The sequence below is a fragment of the Tenebrio molitor genome, chromosome 3, assembly GCF_963966145.1.
Source record: "Tenebrio molitor chromosome 3, icTenMoli1.1, whole genome shotgun sequence".
In the NCBI taxonomy this organism is placed as follows: Eukaryota; Metazoa; Arthropoda; class Insecta; order Coleoptera; family Tenebrionidae; genus Tenebrio; species Tenebrio molitor.
In genome coordinates, this window is record NC_091048.1 from 22,287,646 (window position 1) to 22,312,186 (window position 24,541).

General features: G+C 34.1%; 5 protein-coding genes across 9 annotated transcripts in view; 3 read left to right on the forward strand and 2 right to left on the reverse strand.

Annotated features, from left to right (window-relative positions):
• Positions 1-24,541, reverse strand: part of LOC138126846 (RRP12-like protein) — a 34,762-nt gene that overhangs the window by 9,170 nt on the left and 1,051 nt on the right. For 2 of the 4 annotated variants that reach the window (XM_069042646.1, XM_069042643.1), the window contains exon 1: positions 4,210-4,369. The exons of 1 other annotated variant lie outside the window; for it this stretch is intronic. The gene's annotated coding sequence lies outside the window, so the exon portion shown is untranslated. Of the gene's footprint in view, positions 1-4,209; positions 4,370-24,541 lie in introns of those variants that run through there. One more of the 4 variants, XM_069042645.1, reaches the window with a different exon arrangement.
• Positions 5,524-7,164, forward strand: LOC138126854 (uncharacterized). The gene is made up of 4 exons (XM_069042656.1): positions 5,524-5,728; positions 6,468-6,639; positions 6,697-6,957; positions 7,014-7,164. Exons 2-4 carry the CDS (start codon positions 6,472-6,474, stop codon positions 7,095-7,097), a joined length of 513 nt encoding a protein of 170 aa, XP_068898757.1. The 5' UTR covers positions 5,524-5,728; positions 6,468-6,471; the 3' UTR covers positions 7,098-7,164.
• LOC138126847 (sphingomyelin phosphodiesterase 4) lies at positions 7,626-10,922 on the forward strand. Its single transcript, XM_069042647.1, has 11 exons — positions 7,626-7,781; positions 7,832-8,125; positions 8,178-8,280; positions 8,333-8,567; positions 8,619-8,832; positions 8,884-9,167; positions 9,221-9,410; positions 9,462-9,839; positions 9,961-10,191; positions 10,245-10,463; positions 10,515-10,922. The coding sequence occupies exons 1-11, from the start codon at positions 7,752-7,754 to the stop codon at positions 10,878-10,880; spliced, it is 2,544 nt and encodes an 847-aa protein (XP_068898748.1). The 5' UTR covers positions 7,626-7,751; the 3' UTR covers positions 10,881-10,922.
• LOC138126852 (uncharacterized) lies at positions 10,755-11,763 on the reverse strand. The gene is made up of 2 exons (XM_069042653.1): positions 11,029-11,763; positions 10,755-10,984 (listed from the first exon to the last, which is right to left on the reverse strand). Exons 1-2 carry the CDS (start codon positions 11,761-11,763, stop codon positions 10,901-10,903), a joined length of 819 nt encoding a protein of 272 aa, XP_068898754.1. The 3' UTR covers positions 10,755-10,900.
• Positions 11,729-24,541, forward strand: part of AdoR (Adenosine receptor) — a 61,036-nt gene continuing 48,223 nt past the window's right edge. The window contains exons 1-2 of one of the 2 annotated variants that reach the window (XM_069042649.1): positions 11,729-11,869; positions 18,148-18,695. In XM_069042649.1, the coding sequence (XP_068898750.1) occupies positions 18,296-18,695 (400 nt within the window). In that variant the 5' untranslated portion in view covers positions 11,729-11,869; positions 18,148-18,295. Of the gene's footprint in view, positions 11,870-14,728; positions 14,967-18,147; positions 18,696-24,541 lie in introns of those variants that run through there. The other variant, XM_069042648.1, reaches the window with a different exon arrangement.

The following is a 24,541-nucleotide window of genomic DNA, read 5'->3' on the forward strand; positions in this document are numbered from 1 at the left end:
ATTGCGCCGGTATTACCTGCCCGTTTTAAGCCGATGGTACGATTGCGCCGAGGTGACCCAAATGGCTGTTAATACCTGGGCACGATTGCGCCGCACCCCTGATTCTGTAAGCCCCTCAATAAAATACAGGTAGTAGGTAATGGTGGGCCCCGACGATGTTTAAGATTCTCAACAAACCATTTGTTTACAAAAAAAAATATATACAAACTACAGCTTTTCCCGTGCTTCCACAATTTCGGAATTTAAAATTTTCGAAAATTACAAGAATCTTGCCACGTTCACTAAGCATCTTTTCCATTGTAGCGTTTGTTCCAGCGATCACTTGAATATTGTTGGACGAAACTAATGATTTTATAAAACGCTGTCCCAATATTCCCAACTACCCCTACTTTATTTGCAAACAGGTACAATTACCTTCCTAATTACCCTTCCCGTTAAGGGATTAAATTTAGTACCGGCGCAATCGTACCTGTGGATTACAGGTAGTTTGAGAGACCCCGGATTATAGCAGGTCATATCGGCGCAATCGTCCCGTGTCCAGGTATTTCACGAGTGAAATGAGCTCGGCGGAAATCAAAATGCAACCCACAATACATTTACAACGCTAACGTGGATATTTAAATATCGTATTGTTTTAAAATGAAATTATGAGTCCATGATGGCTTTGCTTCCAGTAATTTTATTTGTCACAACAGGAGCGGGTTCCTAAATACTCCGGGTAGGTATAAAGGTTACCCAAACACTGTTCATAAATTGTTCACAGATGTTTATTATGACACAAGGAGTGTGCCCATGTTACCACTATCTAGCGGTGCGGGAAAAATTACCCGTACGTCAGATTTGACATCTGTCAAATATCTGCGTAAAAATTGATCATTTTCGCAGAAAAGTGATTAATTTAAATTTTGTTTGAATGATTTTTCTATTATTTTTATTTTTTCAATATTTTGATAACAAAGTTACAACGGAAAAAAGTTTTTTTACAAAAGAAATTGCCTCAGAATTTTTTTTTCTTTCGTCAAATTTGCATTTTTAATCTGTTTACCCGATTCCGTTCATAATGCCGGAGTGACACTGCAGTCACGTGATATTCCCCACACTCTACCTTCACCCATTTTATAAACGCGCTCCTGACATTTACGAAAAAGTTAAAATACGATAATTAAAATATACTCGAACAATGAGAAAAGCGATATGATTCTGATTTATGGCGAATGTAATAAAAATGCCTCTGCCATTGCGCGTTTATGCAGACAATAAACATTTTCCCAAGAACTCTTTGTTTTTTCACAATGTCATTTAACCAAGCGAATATGACATTTATGTCAGAATTTACGAAACTGCACAGTTAACTTTGTTTTACGTTTTTTAAATCAAAAAACAAATACATTTCTACGTTAGCATTGTAAATGTATTGTGGGTTGCATTTTCAATTCCGTCGAGGTCATTTTCACTCGTGAAATACCCTGCATATTAAAATGTATGAAAATCAGCCTCAGATGAAACTAGGGGCTGCAAAATTTTATGAAATTGCGAGGTTTCCCAAAGTGATTGGTGCCATAGATTGCACTCTGATTAAAATAAATTCTCCCGGTAGATGTGATGCCGAAATACAGGTTATTCTAAATGATTGTAGTCGAAGTAGGCCATGCCCATGTTATTACGTTTTTGCCGCTTTCATGTGAACTGTCAGTTGTGTCGCTGTCGTTGTCATTTTTTAGGTGAAAAGTGCGGTGATGAGGATTTTATTTATTTTTGTTAAATTAACGATTGAATCCAGAAATATTGAGTTGTTCTACAATCAATTTTAAAAATATTGAGTTGTTTTGCACCCAATCATTTTGATGATTTTTTTTATGTGGAGCGGCAACCGTAAATTTTACATTCAGTTTTCAAGCCTACTTCCACTACAATCATTTAGAATAACCCTGTATATCGCCGCCGAAACGGATTTTTTGCTATCAATGTGCAAGCTATCACAGACGCTGATTTAAGAATTAGAAACATAGTAGGTATAGTGGAACCAGAAATATAGTGTTTTTATGAGGGATGGAGTACATTAACTTGAGAGGGTCAGTTATGGCAGGGCAATAATCTTCTGGCACTCGTCGCGCGACTGGGCTCTACCTACCTTTGTCTTGGATGGTCCATTTTCAGACGGCTCAAAAACATCTGTCATAGAAGATTTATAACTCTCTTCAAGTTGGTAATAAAAGTGACCCCAAAATTGTAAAAGAAATTATCGACCAGAGTCCATAAAAACACTATATTTCTGGTTCCACTTTAGCAAGATGGCCAGGTTTAGTGCATGACCAAACGATGTTTAATACTAGGACTACTAAACAAGATTTTGAAAATAGTCGTTTTGGCAGGTACATGTTAGTTGGAGATAGTGGCTATAAACTATCTACCTATAGCCTTGTTTAATGACCAAATTAGCAAATAACCCCACCTGCAAAATTTGTTCAACGAATCGCTAATAAGAACGCGTAATGTTGTTGAAAGGCAATATGGAGTGTTAAAACGTCGTTTTCCAATACTTAGTTTTGGAATGCGAATGATGCTGGATGGATACTGTTTTAATAAGAGTTATAGTGGCTGCTGCAACATTACATAATCTAGCCATCGACACGAACGAAGCAATGCCTGACGAGTGGCTAGAAGATTTAGAAGAAGAAGTCGATGATGTTGAACCAATTCCGGGAAATATGAATAATTTGGGTCGTCATTTTCGACAATTATTACTAATTAGTGAGTATGCCGCCACTTTGTAATGAATGAAAAATAAACAAAACAATAAGAAATGAAGTAGTATTAATTATTAAATTCAAAATATTAGTCTGAAAACTCTTCTTCAAGCAACTTTTCTAATCTTTTCTTTTTGACATCTATTTTTAATTGCAATAACATCATCCGCTTTTGATGTAATTCATTATCCCTCTCCATTCGTTTTTCTCTTTCAGCTCTTTTAAAATGTTCCTTCTCATCTAACAATCTTAGCTTCCGCCTGTAGTACTCTTCTTTTGCAGTTGAAATGGGATTATCCTTTACTAGTTTTAATTTTGAATTCTTCTGCTGTTTCAACATTCGAGGTACATACTTATTCCGTGCAATTTGGGTATGTTGTTTCTGTATTTGACATTCCTTTTTTTTGGGTATAAAATTCAAATCTGAACATTCGTTTTTAACAACATTTAGATTGTCAGTTAATAGAATTGATGTGTTAAAATTTTGTAGTGAATTATCCTCAGGAATGTCTAGAATTGAAGTACAATTCTTTGTAATATCTTCATTTAAAAGTTCACAATTATCATTCACCTCTGCTGTAGCAGTAACTTTTGTTGTGTTGTTTGTGGAATCACTGTCACAAGATTCTAAACCTATTACCGCTTTGTAATTAATTATGTTGAGAACCGCTTCGGTTATTGGATTTAGCCTATTATCAGGATAAGACGGTCCTCCACCAGTTTGTTTTATTTTATTTTTTTCTTCAGCCACGTCCTTCCTGGCTTTCGTTTTCAGATTGTCATATTTTGTTTTGAGTTGCTCTATTGTCCTTGGCCTCATCCATTTAGAGTATTTAGACTGTAAAGCTGATAACACATTCTTCCATGCCTTTTCCTGTTGAAAAGTTTACATGCAAACTAACACATTTTACCTTTATTTGACACAAACCTTTTCTAAAGAGGTAACTTTGTTTGTTGTCTTGCATTCTATAATATCTTTGTATTTATGGATCTCTTCCAATAAATGCAACTCCTCTTCTGTGGTAAAATTTTCGGATCTTTTCCGTTTGGTTGTCTTTAAAAACGATGTTGAGGAATACATGTTAAATCTTTTTTGATTGTTAATTCGACTTTTGTGGGGACATTTGTATTGTTACAAAACGACGTCTAAACACTGGAATTTCTTCGAAGTACCTAACGAAAAATGGAGAAGTAACGTTATTTTGACAATAAATTGACGGAAGTTTGTACCAACTTAACAGATTATAATCGTTAAAGTCGCCTATTGCTCAAGTAAATTTTTATAATTAGTAAAAGTTACCTTAATATCAACATTATGAAATTGGCCGTAATGTATTTTATTTAAAGATTATTTTATTATTTTTAACATATCACATAACCTCACTTATGATTTAAAAGATATTTTCTTCGTTTAGATACAATGGTTTATTGTAACAATTAGAAATTATCATATGTATATTACCTTTCGGTGTAGTTCACAAGATTATAAAACACTTCTTTATTCGATTAACTGCACAATCGGAACTTTATACATTCAATGCGAAATCTGAGAATCTGACACTCCACAGCACGTGGTAACCTCACTTCGTCACTTTGGTTTACGTACTGCCAATCGCAGAAAGTGAAGCAACAAAACCAGAGCAAAACCTACATTGCTGGCAACTTCAAATAACAACAGCAACAGCAACAAGCCAAAGATATAAAAGTGGAAATTTCTTATTGGTATTAATAAACCGAATTGGAGTTGTTTTTTGAACATATTTATTTTTATAAATTAGAACCATCTACCGTGAATTAAATTTATTATTAAAGTAGGCTATGACTTTTAAATTAGATTGGCAATACTGTTGATAAATTGATTCGAATTGTAAAAGTGACGATTCAAAATTCAATACAAAATATGAAACGGTGAGTTAACAGTTGTATCCTAGCCGGAGCAGAATACTTTGAACATTTGGTATGATTGTCAATAAAACTGTATTATTTTCTAGTGATTCGTTTCTTTTAAATTGAAGCAATTGAACATGAGAACCCCTCTACGTGAGAACCCTACGTCAACAGTACTGCCAATATAATTTAAAAGTCATAGCCTGATCTTACGGTATTATACGGTATTATAATTCAACTTTTCTGCATGATTTATTTTTTATTAAAAGAAGGTAGTCAGTAAAAGTTCATTTATTAATATTTGACATGTAAAAGTTTAAGTTTCTTAAATAAAAAGAAATATTGTCGGGTACTGCCATTTTTAAATTTTTATAAATTGAGACTTTTGTGAGGGATGTCGAAACCATACAAAAGTTTTAAATAATTCATGTTTTTAAATGAAGTTATGAATGAAAAACGTATTGCTGGCTGTATTTAAATTTCGTTATGGTCGGAAAGTTATGTGAATCAGTCTACATATTAGAAATACTTATGTAATATTTTAATGGAATTTTGACTGCCTTTAATTCCTCATTCGTAAAATAAATCTTGTTCATTCCTTTTTTTTTACTAACTTAGGTACTTACATGTATCATAACATTATATTAGAATATTTCAAAGATCTTTAGACAAATTCTTTTTTTCCCTTATAAATATTTGTCAAAGGTCCTTAAATTTGTTACTAATAAATATTATTTATCGCCCTTTTCTATAATGATGGCCAAATTAAAATCAACTACTCATAAAAAGAAAGTCAAGTTTAAACCACGTGCAAAGAGTTGACGTGACTCTTTGCAGAAAGTGAAAGTAACGTTGTACCAATTTCATATCAGTTTTATAACCAATAGCAAGACCATCTTTTAAATGTATTTAAAACGGTGTGACTGTCACTGTTATGTCTTCAGTAAAATTTTGAAAACCAACGAGTGGAGACATTGTTCAACAAGTTAAGATATTGTTCTACACCTACGTTCTACACTTATTCCATTCGTTAACAATTGTAAATTACTATCAATCGACGAGTGACTTGTGCAACTGAAATTAATGTAATTGGAGTAAGTAAGGCTATTTGATTTGATCATTCGCTTACTGCGTAGATATTGTTGTAAATTAATTTAATGAACACAAGTAATTTCAATTATGTTCTATAAGAAATACTTAGTAAACTTATTATCACGATTTCATAACTTTTTAAACATGGTTTACATTTAAAATTTAACTTTTAAAAGCAGCATTTTTTTAAATAAAAATGGTGTTTTAACATAAAATGGACAGCACAGAAGAAAATATAATAGCACATTAGGTACATTTCCACAAACACACACACACGTTGTGGGTAAAAATGCTTTAGTCAATACCTAAGAAATGTGTGAAAAATTATCAATTACTCTGAGACTTGTCTTATTTTTTTATCATAACGTTAATAATATTTTCAAAAATCTTTTGTGTAAAAGGGCGAAATATTGTTGAAGTTGCTAATAAAAAAATTGCTGCGAGAACTTTTTTTTGAGCCTTATACGTACTAACTTACCTATACATTTTATTTATGTATTTTTTTTTATAAATTAAAGTATGTTTTTTCACTCAACGTAGATGAACGACACACAAATTTAATTTTAGAAATTGCAAAATACAAAATGATGTAAGAATAATAATACAATGAGAAGTCAATGTTTTTTGAGCGATAAAAAATATGTTAATATGGTTGGAGAGAAAGTACATTTTACGCAATAAATATGCATAAGAAAATTTTGGAACGTTGCACTCTATTAATGAGTAATGAGTTGATTTTAGCAAGATGAATAGTTTGGTATTTCTTCTTATACCAATGCTTTATTTATCTGCAAATTCCTGGCCGGTGGAACATGCACCAGTTTTACCACCCTCCGTTATTGTAGTGGCACCATTTAGTAATTTATCAGAAATCACCAACAAAAAAATTGCACAAGTGATCAATCCAGCGAAAGTAAGTTATCGCTATGTATTGCCTGTTGCGTTAGTAAATTTTGTGCTCCTGTTTTAGGCAATTTCTCTTTCTCCACATTTTCCCACTTCCGGACGAAGACAGGCAGTATTAGAACAAGAATCGCTCATTAGTAAAGCAGATTCAGCTTACAGTAAACTGCAGCATTTCGTCGCAAGCTTTTATAATCCAAAACCTATAGTAGACACCATACAAGAACATGAGAAATATGGGAACGACGGTGAAAAATTTAGAAGTGTAGGGGTAGCTATTGTTGGGGGTTATGAAGCGGTATCAAATTTGTTAAATGCTGCAGTAGAGGTATGCTTAGAATCACTATTTATTTTATAAGTACAGAAGTATATTTTTTATTACAGGTACCATTTGAAACTGCCAAACAATTTTCTAAAAAGATTACAGCAACCTTAAATTCAGTAGGAGAGAAGATTGTTGGTCTTTAAAATTAAATAAACTTGCTTTGTATTGCTCAATTTTGTATATATTAAAATATAGAATATTTTCTTTAAATTGTTATTTATTCCCGGCGCCTTCACCACTTTATTTGGAAATAAAAAAGTAGGCATTATTCTAACTCCAACATAAATATGTATTATCTTAAGCCTTGAATTCAACGTTTTATTACAAGTAAAGAAAAAAACAAATACAAATTAGAAAAATGTGTCTATTCAGAAAAATATTCTGACTGTTCTGAATGTAGATTTTGGAAGAGAAAATAATATGTAGGTATTATTACACTTTTCCAGTCGCTTTCAGAAGAATGCTTAATGTCTCGCACAGTAAATAGACGCTTGTTTTTTCTTAAAAAATGTACTAAAATCAATATGTATTCGATTTCACTATAAAATTCAATCTTTTTTAAGATCAAATAATTATGTAACATCAGTAAAAACAATACAAATCATACGCGAATAAACCAGTTCTTCCAATATTTTCAAATTTAAATTATTTACCGCTTAATCTTAAACTAAACCTGTCAGTTTGATTCAGTGCTACCAACACACAATAATTAAAACCAAACAAACAAAAGTTGAGGTTATGTTGTGGTCAGTTATAAACAGTTTAAATTTATTCGTAATTGTTACTGCAAACACACAATGATGAACAAGGAGACTGATAATTTTATGGTAATAGCTATTTTCAAGTTAAAAATTGTTTTTCAATTTTACGACTTTAGAATCGAGTGCGGCGTGCGTTAACCCTCCCCATAAGAACAAGATGTGCCGAATTAACCGTCTTATTCGACCGAGGAAGCACACTGGACCTTCAGAACTTTTTTCCTTTGTTGATAGACAATATATTTGGTCCTCAAGGTACAGTTAGTTGGGGTTTACGTGTTGCCAGGGATGTCAATGAAGATTTCCGGCAGCTTGAACATTTCTTGTCACCGTGTGGCCCTGTTTTCAAGCTAATTTACACACTACTCAAAGATCCTTCGGCCAAGTATGATTTTCCAGTGATGTATTTGCCAGTAAGTAATGTTTCAACTTTTTTTTTTTAATATTGATACATGTTTTTATTAGATTAAAGTGCAGCAAATACTGGAAAATGCTCAGGCACACCCATTTTATGCAGATTTAGTCCATGTTAACCCCCAAACCAAACATGTCATATCCTTATTGTTGAGTATGACTTAAGTTATATTAGTTTTTTCCATTTAGTTACAGTTATATTTCAGATCCTTTTGATTATTATATGTTCCATTTTGCTTATCATTTGATAAATCCTTGGCATCAAAGAACAGGGACAATGTTGACAACAACTCATCAACAGGTGTCATGGAACACAGTTTATTATGTTTTATGTTGTGATTACATGTTACATTTTTTACCAACTAGTCCAGGGACTTCTGTTTTACCAGTTATTTATTACAACGGAAAAAACCCCATTCAACCACTGCAGCAAATGCACAAGTAAACATTGTTTATACAGTTTGAAACCATAAAATTAATTTACGTTTTAAGATCTCCAGTGGGCTCCAAATTAATAAATGCAAATCTTCTTAACAAATCAATTGAGGAATATACTTTCCATCAAAATTTTGGACGCCACCCCAGAAACCAAATATGGAGAACGGAAACCGTTCTTACGGTTTTCATAGATATGTGGTTAAACAATGACCAAATCAGCCAACCAACCAATCAGATCAACAGTTCATTTAATTCTTCTCCAGTCCCAGTACGTTTTTCATGTATTTTTAAAACTGTTTCGTAACTTGTTTTATTATAGCGTTTACTACAGTACAGTGAATTACCAACATCTGAATACATGCGAATAGTCCGAGTGTTAATGAAACAGTTGCACGCCTTTTCGGCGAGTGCAAAAATTGATGACACTCACATGTGCGAATTAAAAAAAATCGCTATTCCTATGGTGGAAGGCAAATTTTATATTTTCTTAAGAAATTTAATACACCGCTGGCCGTTGGACGGCTCGTTTAGGCTTCTTTTAGAGCTGTGGCTCACGTACATTCAGCCCTGGAGGTATCCACCAGATGTCGCTCAAATGGATTTGTATGATGATTTGAAAAGTCGACGAAAAAAGAAATTAATTTTTTTAATTGCAGAAAAAAACAAAATCTCGACAGTGAAGAGAATAACGCGGCAGCTTCACCAATAGTCGACAGAGAACATTTACCATTCATTGCCGAAAATTTATTGATTTACGTGGTAATATTTCAACAACTGCTGCCCAGATTCAGCAGAGTAGATTTAGTCAGTCCAAAAATGTCAGTCATGCTTTACAGAATTAGCAAAGTAAGAATTAAATTTTGTTCAGTGTTTACAACAACTGACACGGTGTTTTAGGTGTTTAATCAGGCAAATTTAGCGCATCTACTCAAAGAAATCGAACAGTGCATTGAAAACAATCATTCCCCTTCACATTCCTACAGCAGTCATTGGTTGTCCAATCTGCCACCTTTAAACCCGACCAGTAAATGGTGCACAAACACCTCTTTAAATGCTTCTAACTTGTGGCCTTTAAATTCTACAATGAACAGCGAATCATCACCGTTTAATTCATTGAGGAATATCAATTTTACGGCCGACGCCAGCAGTTCTGCATTCATGAACAGTTTATTGGGTGATAAAAAGTGGTCAGCGATTGTCAAGCAAAGGATTTACGAGCTGGAAGGTCCAACATTTTGTTATAAACCGTTGTTTTCCGTACCTCCAGCACCTGAGGTAAGTCTCTGGAATAAGTTCTTGATGTCAAAGAAGTAAATCGTTCATTTGAATTGAATTGGTCGATTTCAAAAACCATTTGGAGTTCTGAGCTTTGTTTCATCAACATTTACCGTTTTAGGTGTTTGAATTAATTATGCAAATTAAAAGATCAATCAGAGTAGCACAAGAACTTGTACAGATTAAAAAAATGGAAGACCAAGAACTCAACGGAAGCTTCTTCGGCCTATTTAAAATGCTTTGGGAGCCACCGAGGACGACCGACGAGTTTAGCCTAAACGAGCGTTTAAAAGTGCCTGAATATCTAGACAAATCACTGGAACATCTTAAGCAACTCTTCCAGATTTCAGAGGTCTGTGAGGTGGTCGTCGTTTACATCTAAACTAATAATCTCGTATGATTTAGCTTCCAGAAACCGATTTGGACACGTCGGCCGGAACGAGCTCTGGTTCGAGCGGTTTGGAAATTGCAAACGATTTCAAATTCTTAACACCGGCGAGGGTCAGGGAAAGAATGAAGAAGATTAAATACGAAGGTGACCCCGATCTGTATCCGATCAGGTCGACGGAAATAACATTCTTGGTCCGAATGTTTTATCAACTGTCTCTCCAGATAAATGAAAACGTAAATAGTGCGGTTGTTGTTTTGGTGCGATTAAAAGATTGTTGGTTTCAGTTCCGGCAAAAATTCTGCGGATTGTACTATGAGCCGAGCTACTGGGGGCGATTGTCGCGCCAACTTTTGTTACCGCCGATCACGACGTACAGATACGACAAGACGAAACCGGGGTCTCCCAGAGTCAGTACGGAGTTACCACCGCGAGTTAGTTTGAGATACTTCGCGAGTTACAATTTCTGGACGTATTTGATCATTGGCGGGATCATTGCGGTAACGTTGGGATATAGTTTGCCAGTGTATTTGTTATTTTTAGTTTTTATTATTTTGTTATACAAATGTATCAAAGCCATTGCTGGCAACCCTGTTAGACACAACTATCCCACTCAGGGGTTTGGTAATATTAGTTTTGATGACTCCTTTTGAACACTTTTGTATTTAATAAATTAAAGTGACGTGTTGTCTTGAGTTTCTTCTTTTATATTACCTAGAAGTTTCTTTGGAGAACAACTCCCTTCATCGCTGTCGCCCTAAAATTCGCGTTAATATTTCATCGAAAAATAACTCGACTGACCTTTTGGCCTAATTCGTGGTCTTCGTTGTCCGAACTCACTTCTTCGTCGTCCGAGGTTTCCGCCCTTTGCAAAAACAACTTGACCTTTCTCATGCTTTTTAACGATGAGAGACTCGACGATCTTTTCGGTTTGTTTGTCGAGCTGAAACTAGTGAAAACATCTTCAGGTACTGGAGGCAAATTGACCACGTTGTTTAAATCGATGGAAGAGTCTCTCGACCAGTTTTCCGGATACTTTTCGTCAGTATCGCAGCACTTGACACTCTTGCTGCTGCCAGATGGTGGCAAATTGTTATCAGATAATTTATGTTTGGACTCTAGAAACTTAATTTTCTCGGTGAGGTACGACAAATTGGTGCTTTCGCTGTCGGGTTCCACGTCTCCCAGATCGTCAAAATCGCTCAACTGCTTATCAATCACTCCTAGTAATTTCTCATAGTCGCTTCTAAGATTCGAGTTTGCGTTCGCAGCCAACATGCTTGTCCCATTTAACAATTTCTTCGCTTGTTGGAGTGAGTATTTCGACGTCGATTGCAACGTATCTATCGCACGATTGGTTTGAGAAAATAGCAATTTCAGATGAGTTACGTATTTCTCAGCAATGTTACATCGTTCTTTCAGATCAATTCCGATTTCGGCCATGAGCACGACATTTTGCAGGAGCTCTTCCAGCTCCGAATCTTTTATTTTCGAGACTTTGTCGGGTGATAATGCGGAACTGCTTGCGTCGTCCATTTCTAGTGTCAGTGTCAGTGATCTGTCATTTCATCTCATGACGCGCTAACAAATTAAGCTGTTTTCGTCAGAACTAACAATCAAGAAACACCGGGACGTAGTCGAGGTAAGCATGACATTTGGATTTTATTGAGGGAAAAACCGCAACTCTGATGACCCAATTGTACAATCGTCGACTTGAAACGTTAGATGTCGGCTACAGTTTCCGAAAATAATTGCACCACCGATGCTAATGGCTAGGAAACATTCGATATCTCGGGTGGTTCGCGTCTCCCTCGTGTGAACTGACCTTTACCTAATGGTCTTAATTGTAGCTCTGGATGTTTTGTTCCTTTCGTTTCTAGCATCTATACCAGTTTTAGCTCTTGCACATCTGACATTTCTCAATTAGATTTACAACACTGTCAGATTTATAACGTGCGAATCCTTTGATTCTAATTTTAACGAGGTATCGCGACACATGGTTAGGAAAGAGTGTTGAAGGTTTCTTCATAAATCTGTTCCATCTTCAGTTTTAAAATTTAAAACACGACATTAAAATTGGTTATCTATTTCTCAGGGTATTGACACTATTTGTGATTTTAAGAACTCTGAAAACTACTTTGCCAACAACGTTTTCAAGAAATAAAAGGAGATACATAATTCTTAGTTAACAGTCACAGTTTTGTCTTTATTTGCACAAATAACCAGATCACAAGAGAAATGGGAAGGAAATAGATACATATGTATTATGTAAGAAGTGATGATCTTACAGTTGGCTTCAAAAAAAAACGGGAAATGAAATTTGACCCAATGTGAATTGGAAATTTAATTTGTCAATTTATGTCAATTTGTGTCTGTTTGACAGTAGTATTTCTGACACATAAGTGCAGTTTTTTTAACCTAAATTCTAAAAGGCCGTTTCAAACAATAAAAATTTAATAAAATCTGACAGAACTTTTTCTGACAGTTCCCGTTTTTTTTTTTTTTTGAAGCCAAGCGTACTTATTACTTAGTTATCTTAAACCAGTAAAATCTACTTCTACTTTTCACTAAAATAAATAGCTTTGTTTAGCTTTTACTTTACCTATAAAAGAAAACTATTAGTAATACCTACCATAACATAACAAGAAATTCAATTATAAAATAGTAGTTTATTTGACGAGTTCTTGTGTAAATTGGGATTTTTTTGCACACGAACGAGTTGAATACAACGTTTTTTTGTTCGACGAACACCTTAAAGGCTCCAAATCGCTTAAAATCTTTAAAATTAGCTTGACGTTTCGTTTTGACAAGTGGTGACATCTATCAAAATCCGTTCACATAGGAGAAAATTTTCAAATTATGACAGTGTCGAACAAAAAAAACTCATTTATTAAGACAAGACTAAGAAAAAGGATTGTGGAAGACAAAAACACTGCAGAAAGAGTATAAAAAGATATTGATAACGTTTGAATTCTTGAAGTTTACAAATACGCCATAAAAATACAACGGACGACTAAGGAGTTAGGTTAAAGAACACAGTAGGGCTAAATAATGAAGAGATGTGATACCTTACTATGGTGCGATCCCTGAGAAAATAACAATATACAATGATTTTTTCAAAGAATAAAGGCCAAAAAGATTTCAGTGAAGATTAATAAATCTTCACTGAAATCTTTTGTATGTAGGTAATAACCTACATCGACTATTTCATGACATTTATTCTGCAGTCGCTTTTCGTGTATCCAATAAAACTTTGTGTCAATTATCTGGAGGTAAAAAATTGTCAGTTGCCGTGTACCCTTTGAGCCGTTAACTAAAATGTCACAACCAGGACGTTAAAAAATTCTTTGTCAATTTAAAAATGAAATAAAACATAATTTGATTTCAAACGAAACCGGCCGAAAAATGTTGATCGAATTATTACACAAATCTTTAACAGTTGTTATTCCAATGATTATTAAATATTTATATTTTTACGACAACGCAGGTAATAAATTACATAAAATTTATTATCGTGTTGGTCCTTTGTGGGACAACATTATTTGACTTCAGGGTCACATCGATTATCTGCGAAAAACAAAACTTTTGTTGTTGCAGGACAGCAAATTTCCAAATTGAAAAAACTTATACGATTTGAAAAAATTGATGTCATCGTGTTGAATTAATTACGTTATTCTTACGTGGAAAGTTTGTGGAGAGTTAAAAAATTCAAGCCGAAAGATAAATAGAACGTGTGGAATATGTCAACGTCATAAATCCAATAACAACGGCTTTTCAATTTATATTTTCACAATCCCCATGTTACCATTCTGAACAACTGTAATAAACACAACGATTGCAGTAATGCTGTTCCGTTTTTACCCTGAACAGTGGTAATAACGTCGTAATCAAGGTGGAGTTAATTAAGGGAAGTAAAATAAGAGTAGTGCCACTACCACAACTACGTTGAAACTTTGAAAAGAATGTTAATTAAACAGTTTATAATGACAACGCAAAGCAGTAAACAGCCATTAATCCAGCAGGAAATTGATGGTTTTAATTTGTAAAGGAGCAAACTGTTTGTGTATGTAAATGGCTAGAAAATTGCTAGCGACTAGTAAATCCCCCGCTAGGTCGCCTAATTGATAATTTGGTCAAGAAGAATGGGGTGTGAAACTTTCTTAATATAGACGAACGACCGATCGATGGTGAGCAACGCGAAAATTCTTAAGACGCTCGTCATTTCTTGTTTCACTAATTGTTACATGTGTACATTTAACACCGCGAAAAAAGTAAACAAATCGATCGGCGTAATAAGAGAAACGGCCCTTGCAGGCGGTACCGAATACATGAATACATCTCCATGATTTTGCATGAACTACACTAAAACGTCGCCGGAATAAATCCACATAAATTGTTTTCCTTCTCTTAATGTTGTCACAAGTCTGCAGCGGCATTTTTCCAAACTTTTTTTCACTCAAGCAACAATTAAGTTGCGCAATCGCGTTTTGGAGGACCACACAAACACTAGTTTTGAACGCAACAGTTCCCTTACGCGTGTCGCGGTTAGCGTTATGATATCGTCCATAGGATTTTTTTTTATTTGATAACAGTATCAGTTAACGCAATGATTGAAATAAACGGAAAAATAAGCCACACAATATGTTAATTATCAATGAATAGTCGATCTCGATAACTCTTGCCATGTGGTGAACTTTTTCAATTTGATTTTGGGCCAGGGAGGAGCAAAATTTCGAAACGTAAGTAGATTCTTTTTGTTCTTTTAATTTTAAATCTCTGACGACGCGCACTAATAACTCCTGATTTTGATTTATGATTCTTCAATTAAGAATTGACTTCTGTTGTGTTGGGTCGAATATAATGGCCAATAAAGGCTTATTTGCTATAAAAATTTAAACGACTCGTGCGGAATTTTCTCAACTTAATTAATTAATTCCAGTTTTCCTACCTCTCGTCATTTTTCTTGTGTTAGTGTTAAGTCGATCCCGCCCATTTGCAGTCTACTCATTTTCACGCAAATTTATACGCGAGTTTATCATTTTTCCATCGTACTTTTCTAAACGTCGTATTACCATTAATGCCAGCTCGCTCACGAAGGTGCTTAATTAAAGAAGCAACACAAATGCAAATTGATCACTTCCAAGGACAGTCATGTTCCTTGTTTATGTTCCGTTCGGATTTTACATTTCGATTTTATCTCCACAAAAATGTAGTTACTTAAAAATAAAATTCGATAGAAACTAAATCACCGCACTTATTTTTTTACGGTCTCTCGCTCCGAAATAGCTCACAAATGTGATTTCTAAATCCGGCCTGATTTCGGAGGATTTTTCATAAATTCGTGGAACTCATACGGAAAGTGTGTATTAGCGTGAATTGAATCGAAATTAATTTTTTTAATTGAGTGCTATTCATCGATTGAATAATTGACCGCAACTCACGATACGTGCGACCGTTGCAAAAACTGATAAAGCTCCAGAGAATGATACAATAATTGTAATTACGGTTCTAGTGCTTTTACGGTACAATTTCGAAAGAGTAAGGTGCCTAATTTAATTGTTTATTTGTCCGTTGTGCCAAGGTATCGGCTACTTAATTTTCGTGTATTTACATATTATGACGTCATACAAAATTAAAGTGTGCAATAAAGTTTTAATTTAACGTCAACGACAAAACATGATATTGCCAACATCCTGTCTTATAAAAACTAATTTCATCCATGGAAGGCAGTAATAGGCTATTAAATCAGAGATTATCCTTACTTCACAATTAAAGGTAATAACCTTTTATTAGCAGGACCTTTGTCATTCAAATATGACATTCTGTTGCTTTGTGGTGTGATTTTCGTCTCAGATTTATTTGTTAATTCAATCAAATATTCGTTCATTCTCAAACTGCTTCATATTTCGCGATCTGACATCAGCCTTCGCAACCCACATGAATTAAGAGGGACTCGAGTTTTCTCAATTTAATGCAAGCCAAGGGGCCTGTCCATCCATCACGAGAAATCTAATTTAGGAATAAAATACGTTATACGTGTTATTTTTAGGTATTTATCTAGGAAAACTTGTTGACCTCAATAATGTATTGATAATTGTTATTTTTAAAGAGACAGTTTTCGTCTCTCTATGGATGCAGTTGTGATATTTCAGCTGAGTTGAGACGAATGTGATAAATTCTTGTAACAACCGATCATGAAGCAAAACGGCTGGCGTACGTTATTTGAAAATTTTTAAATAAAATAGAAATCAATAATTTTATACAAACGGGCTGGAATAAATATCCTCGTAAGATAAGAGCTTGACAATTGATAAATAAAAATGGGAAATATATATTTTTTTGTTCGACAGTGTCAGAATTTGAGAAATTTCTCCTGTGTGAGCGGGTTTTGATAAATGTCACAACTTGTCAAAACGAAACGTCAAGCTAATTTTAAAGATTTTAAGCGATTTGGAGCCTTTGACGGGCTCGTCGAACAAAAAAACGTTGTATTCAACTCGTTCTTGTCGTTTCAGTCGCCTTTTAAACTGGCTCACTCATGCCAAAAAAAGCTCAATTTACACACGAACTTGTTCAATAAACTACTATTTTTTCTATTTCAGTGTCATAAAGACCATTTTATTATAGCATCGTTTTTAGTGATTATTGAATATGGGGTTGGTACCTATTGATAGTGAATGCCAGTGTTAAATGTGATGTCATTTGAATCTGAATCAATGTTGTAGGATCAAAATAAGTAACTACTAAGGGGGTAGATTATTATTGTAACAAAATTTGGGAGATTATTTTTTCATGTTTATAACTTCCAATAGTTCATCAGTATTTTTGATCACATGTTCAAATCTGTCCAATTGTATCATTATTATAGTGAGGATAATCTAAGTACATTATCCAAGTGAGAATAATTATAGATCGTATTTTGTTTTTAATTTTTGTTCAGTGACAACGTATTTTTCAATTTGACAGTAAGTGTCATCAATTGTTGAAAATGAACGAAAAACGATTCAGTGCGATAATTTTTTTTTTGTATTTCTTATTTTGTACTCATGAAAAAATAATTATAGATTATTTTTTAAACAGTCCTGTCAGCCAATCGAAATGAGGAAAAATTTCAAATGAACCAATAGCATCAAAATTACACTGACTATTTGCTAGTAGCTAATTATCGCGATAATTTTTTCGTTGTTAAGGTAGCGCAGCCATTTGTTTCAGCATAAACATTAAAAATTCAGCAGCGTCGCCATTATGGAGTTCCATTCAGATTTCGTTTTTGAGGTTTGACATAGTTTAAAAAATAATTACGCCGAATTACATTCGTGATGGTAATTTTTTTGATAATTTTAACTAGATTAGCACTCATCTTTGTTTCTATTAAGAAATCCCACTCGTGGACTTCGTCCACTTATGTAATTACTGTTGACAATTTGAAATTTAATTCTCAATAAAATGACATTGCTTCATCAATACCAACCCAATGTCATTAAAATAAAAGTCACTAGATAATTATTTTATATTTAAAAAAATTAAATTAATGAAGCCGAAATAGAAAAACTAGATTCTATTTTATTTCACTTCTCCACAGTCTTACGTGATGACTGATGATTTATTCATGTTGTTTTGGTTAAGTTACAAGTTATAAAATTTAAATGCTTAAAGTTGGAAATGTTTTCTTTCCATTTCCCTAAAATTACGAAGCGTTGTTTTTCTCACTTAATCTAGCTTAATTATGAAAGATGTTATTAAATTCCGTAAGTTTCTCCTCAACGTGCAAAATTCCCCAGCGGGATTCATAACGAGACCATTGTTACTCCCCGTGGAATTAGTTTCACTATTTTAACAATTGCAAAACTATTTCTGACGAGGTGTAGTTGTAGATTTAGATGAAAGAACAAATTGAGTATCAATTTTGGCTTCTTTCAGATGGAAACGGTCAAGGGCAAGAGAGGCATCCTGAAGGAAATGGGCGTGGGATAATTCGGTCAAATCCCAACAAGAAAAAATTGAATAAATCACTCGCAGTCCGACTTATCGACCTAATTCCAACTTGCAATCGCAAACTTCCACGACGATGAATTCTACGAATTTTACGGTGTTCGACTATCAAAAAGACGAGATAAACTTGTACTATGTAATTTGTGAAGTTTTGGTGGCAGTGTTCGCTGTGATCGGCAACGCTCTAGTGATATTCGTTTTTCGCAAGGAACGCCGTTTGCGCCGAAGGACGAACTACTACATCGTGTCTTTGGCGGCGGCTGATTTGTTGGTCGGATTATTGGGAATCCCCTTCGCGATCATGTCGTCGATAGGTTTACCGACAAATCTGCACGCGTGTTTGTTCACGGTGTCGTTGCTTGTTGTCTTGTGCACCATATCAATTTTCTGCCTGGTGGCAGTCTCCGTCGACAGGTACTGGGCCATCCTACATCCGATGGGCTATTCCAGGAATGTCAGGACGAAAACCGCCATAGGTAACCAACTATCTAATTAATTTCAATCTACTGTTTAGGTCACGACGAGCAAAAGCTTAGAATGTTAATCTTGTAAATTGGGTGTAAGAGCTTGATTTAGTAATAAATATGAGACAGGGGTTTGCGAAAAGCTCGCCTTACGATTATTAAACAGAATGCAGTTATTTTGAAAAGGATAATAAATGATTTTGTCCTTGAGACCAGCACGCAATACGTCTGGCTCGCGTGAGAAGGATAAATGATTTAATTATCTTACACTTGGTTTCCGAAAATTGCGGCGTAAATCGTACTTACGGAAGACGTTAAAGTACACACCCCGATTTAGCTCGTATTTATTAAAAAAAAAGAATTTTAAATTTGAAAGGAGAAATTTTTAGCTCGCAGATGTGTTGGGATAAGAGTCTTACCTGATCACAAAACACCAAAAGAATTGTTTATTAAAATCGCCAATTCTAGAACTTTTACGACTCGAGTCGTAAAACGAAATATGCCAGATTTAATTTTAGTTGGTAAAACACAAGGTGAAGACCTCAGGGTTTATGGTGACAAGTGCGATAACACGAAAACGCCAGCTTGGATTTATTCGTCCTTAGAATTTATTATCAAAAGCGCTCGAAAAGTTTCGAGGTTTCTCTCGGACAACTCCAAGAAAAATAAAATATATGATTGTTAAACTTCGGTGTTTTGTTTACCAACAGCCCTGATTCCTACAATTGCAGTAACTATTTTCGTAAAAATCATTAAACCGTTTGAACTGATCGATTTTAAATTTCAATAGAATAAAATTTGAGCTGGGCAATACTAGAGACTACCGTTTCATTACGTCACGTTAAGGATAAAATTTCCTGTAAACAGTTCCATATTTAACTAACACACAGAGTGACTACACAAAATGTTCAGTTTTAACGTCTGCTTTTATTACATTCCACATCTGTGACTGAATATGATTTTATTTCATTTTTTACACACATGAGTATTATTTTTACATTCCATTCAATTAATTAACTGTTAAGAATCTTAAATGACATATGGAGTCATTATAATTGTTTTAATGTCACTTTTGAATGTGTTTCCAGAAGTGAAATTTTCATTGCACCGACCGTGAAAAGAAACTATTTAAATTACTAAATTGGACAAAGTGGGCGACAAAATCCTACCACTTTAACAGTATCGCTGACAATTTCTGCCAATTCTGCGTGACGAGTCCGACAAATTTAAACTTTTTAACGTTGACTGTCGTCCATCATTTAAAGCCAAATGTGTTTTCTAATAAAAAGAGAACTTGTAGTACATTAAGTCCGTGTCTTTAATTACGCCTATAAATTATGAAATGAATTCGATTAATGACGACTTAAGAAATTAAGTTTATTTTAACGTCTAATGAACATGGAATCGAAACCAAAAATAACAACAATGACTTATGACGCTTTGTTCATAATTAAAATTATTTATGACCCAAAGGTTAAGTAACCTACCTACAGTTACGCCATTAATGAAGCAGTTTCGATTTTTCTCACACTTCAAAGTTTAAGTTTAGATTATGAATAATGCAACCGTAATTTGGTTTGATTTTACTGAGTGCAACTATATATTTAATCCTGGGATGTCCTCTCTGTGATATTTTCAACCAATATTTTTAACCATTTCTGGTGGATGCGCTGGGATATTTTTCTGCTGATGTATATGTAATGCATATAAAATCTCAAATATCACTAATAATTTCATTTGTACAATACTCCATACTAATTTAATGTGTTAAATAATGCAATCTGATTAGATAAAATACTTGAATGTATTTATTTTTTTCTCCACAGTTTATACCAGATTATGCAACTCACTTCGTATTTTAATTAACTATTCGCTGGCATGTTACAATTTTTCGTTTGTTATCTAAAACACAAACCCTAACAAGCTTTAATATTTTACTACTAGACTTTACCTTGATTAAAGTTATCAAATTTTGTCCGTTATGACGCATATTAATTTCGGCTCGTCATTGTTGTACTATAATGAATTCGATTCTCAGATAGACATGATGCGAAAAAATTTGCGGAATGAGACATAATAAGCGTGTAGGAGCAATTTGTGACCTTCGATTACCCCAGTTTTCCCTCGTTGTCCTCAAATGACAGCTGTTACAAATTACTTTTAATAGAATGTCGCTTACTACGCGATAGTAAGTTTTGTAAGTCTGATATTCGCACTTTTATCCACTTGTTAGCTTCGCGTTTTACGCCTCGGAAGATAAATGCCCTTTCATAGTTCTCGTGTTCTAATAAGTAACTGAAACGTTCGTGAAATTTATTTCGGTTTCGTTTTAAAGCGACCTCGGCGATCCTGCGTTCCGTTACAAAATTATTCTTGGACAATAAATTTGCCTGTCTACTTTTGCTAAATTTGTATGTATTTCACTTGAAGCAAAAAATTAATTCACACTTACAAACAAATTGAAGCAATTTAAGTCAAAATTTTTCCTGTTAGAAATTGTGCGCTAGAAATTGACTTGGCCTCTTTATGCGATTTATCTTCTTTAACCGTGTAATGGCGGAGCAATCTGGAGTCAGTTTTATGATTTAATAGCGTTTTATTCAAATTATAGCTGACGCTAATGTTAAGATCTTACAAATAGCTAAATAAACGTGAGCCCGTAGAAGACGCAAAATCCTGACCTACAAATACCGAGAAAATGGGTTTATCAACCTTTTTATCGCTGAAAAAGCTTATCTTAATGGATATCACACGACGATGTCGGCATTTAATTATATTAATTGTGAGACAAAGGCTCTTCCCATTTGAAGAACGAGGAGAGCTAAGTGGATGTAAGCGGATAAGTTTAGGGGCGAAATTGGCATGAAATAAAATAACAAAACAAGCTTCATTGAATTCCCTAGACAGTCGTAGTCTACGGAAGTTGATGATTTGATGCGTCGTTTTTCTTTCAGATGTGATTTTTGTTCATTATTGGAATGTCAAAATTAGGCAACGATTTATAGAAAGAAAGAAAATCGTAACATTTAATTTGTTTGCGACTCAGAAATGATTAATCTTAAGCTGCTAATGCGTTTGCTGTGTCACATGAAGCGTGTGTAAACTCTTTCCATGTACACTGTAATATTTCGATCAAATCAACTATGTATTACAGTTGATTTCCCACCATTAAAAAAAAAACTTGTAAGGCCAGGTCGCCATGAAAAATAATAGCATGTTCGGGTGTTTTTTTAAATTTCACCTCGTAGTAGCCGTTGAAGAGTCGATTGTGAACGCACCACTCGTGTAAAACGTAACCTGTATGATGATATATTAAAAAACGAGTTTCATAAGGAAATGTTTATTTCATGAGCCCAAGTTTATAAAACGAGGCACGAAGCGCAAATTTTATAAAGGACCAATGGAATAAACGTCTTATGAAACGAATTTTTGTATACTATTTTTTCTATTTTTCACCTTTTGAGTCTATCAGTAACAGAAGAAAAAAGTGAGGGTTCTCATTTAAAAAAATTGGTGATGACGTCATAACTCAAAAATGGAGGATGTCATGAACAAGTGAAGTAATAAGCATTATGAGAAATAAAAATTGACGTGATCCATAACCTAACTTTTTAAAAGCCCAAATTCACGGTAAAAAGGTGTGTTCACAAGACAAAAGTTACTAAATTTATTAACTCTAGTTCGTCATTACAAAAATGAATTTTTTATTATACCTGAATCATAATCCCTGTTTTTGTAATTTGCCTCCATTTTGATTCTCTAATAGACATATTAACGAACGCGACGTCATCATCTGGGATGTCCTTATAGCCATTATTTCACGGAACATTTTACGAAAATTTTTAGGTTGGCATTGCTTGATCTGATGCGTGTCAGTTTAAATTACAAAATGTGTAAAGAATTATTTATCGGAATTTATCAGGCAACAAATTCGCGACCGTATTTTTGTCAATTTCACGTATTTCAGCGGGCATACATGAAAGATTATCTTCCATATTCGTGTTTTGTGACAGAATTTGGATAAAACAAAAGGCGACTTTGTAGACTTAATCAAATTTTCACTTTTAAAATTAAGACATTACCAACCGCCACAAAAATTCCTAAATCGAGGAAAGTAAACATTTTTGTTTAAAAACGACTTAAAAAGGGCAAATTACAAAAAATAGTATAAAAAACTCGTTTCATAAGACCTTGAAGCACTCATTCTTTAAAATAACTCGTGGCTATGCCACTCGTTTTTTAATCTTGAATTCGTGCTTCAAGACGGGTCTTATGAAACTTGTCTTTTAATATGCTATTTTGACACTAAAATGCGTGCGAAAAAGGGCCTTGAAAACACTAAAGCTTCAAGGGTAGCTTAGGTAACAACAAATTCACCTACATTTTGAACAATGATAAACAGACATTGATACACAATTTATCATAGCAACGAAACAATTGACCATTTCTATATCAACGATTAATGACACAGATTACTTCGGAAAAGGTATTTCAATTTACTTTTTTTGTTATAATTTTCAGATTGTAGTGCAGCTATAATAAAAAATAGCGTATGATACACCGCTACGTGTCGTGCTCTTAAATTCGTCGCGCGTGCTTTAAAGGCTTCCTTAAAAAACTTGTATCATAATATACTATTCTATACAGCCAATTTATGTTTTACAGTCCCAGATTTTTTTCAATTTACCATAGATCCATCGTTTTTTAAATGATTGGTGGCCTCGATTGAAATGTTTAGCCTAGACTGAATCAAAACTCTGACTAACATTGTTTATCTGGTGCCAGGTTATTAATAAATTGGCAATATGTTTTTATTTGATAAGTGCAGCATTCAAAAATAACGTACGGCCAAGGTTACAAAGTGAAAATCTTGTCCGTTACTGGATAAGAATGTATTCATGACGTCGAGTTTTATTTTTGTGGAAGAAAATAAATCCTCCCCCAAATTAATTTTATAGAATGACGTTCACCACACAAAACAACTTAATCTCAAATTTTTTTGTATACATAGATTGAAGCTTAGTAGTACATAGGATTTCGAGACTTTAAGACCGTCATCATTCGTGTTGTCTAGGGAAAGCGATCACATCAGTAAACATTACTCGTGTAGAGAAAAAGTATAAAATTAGATGATGCAAGGATGGAGCACCACTAAGTGTTATTGCAACTTAAGTTTACAAAATTTTGTATGCGCATTTGAAAGTGAGAAAATTTTATTTCAATTGGATCCCTCAGGACTGCACAGCAAGGACAAAAGAACCATGGTGGTAATAAAAAAAATTAAATGGTTAAGGATCTTGGAGACCGATTTCAAGTTGACTTGTAACTTGTATTGTCATGGTAACGGCACAAAATTGCAGTTTGAGAAAGATGACGCATATTAGTAATTAATGTGTAGGACAAAGATAGTTACATATTTGCGCTGCACCACCTATTCGTCACCCTGACTTGAAATCGGGCTCTAAGTCAGGAATATTTTATCTATAATATGGTATTATGGGTGCCTGAATGATAAAAGAATGATATACTCGTATTCCGTATACTGATAGATTGCACGTTTTTAGATTCTAGTTCCTAAACATAACGCAGTGAAAAATACTAAACTATCCATCTCAATTGTTTCACGTTATTTACGAAATCGTTGTAGCCTTGCTGATTAATTCCCGCCAGTAGTAATCCTACGCCTATGATGTTGTTTACAGAATTACAGCTGTTAATCTGAATGAAGTTTCAGTACAAGTGTACTTTTAATTGTTATGAACTGTTGTTGAAATTATTGATTCTTCGAGTATGATGTATGATATAGTATAGTTTGTCTAGCGAGAGATTGGTTGACATAAAAATCACTTAATTCTACG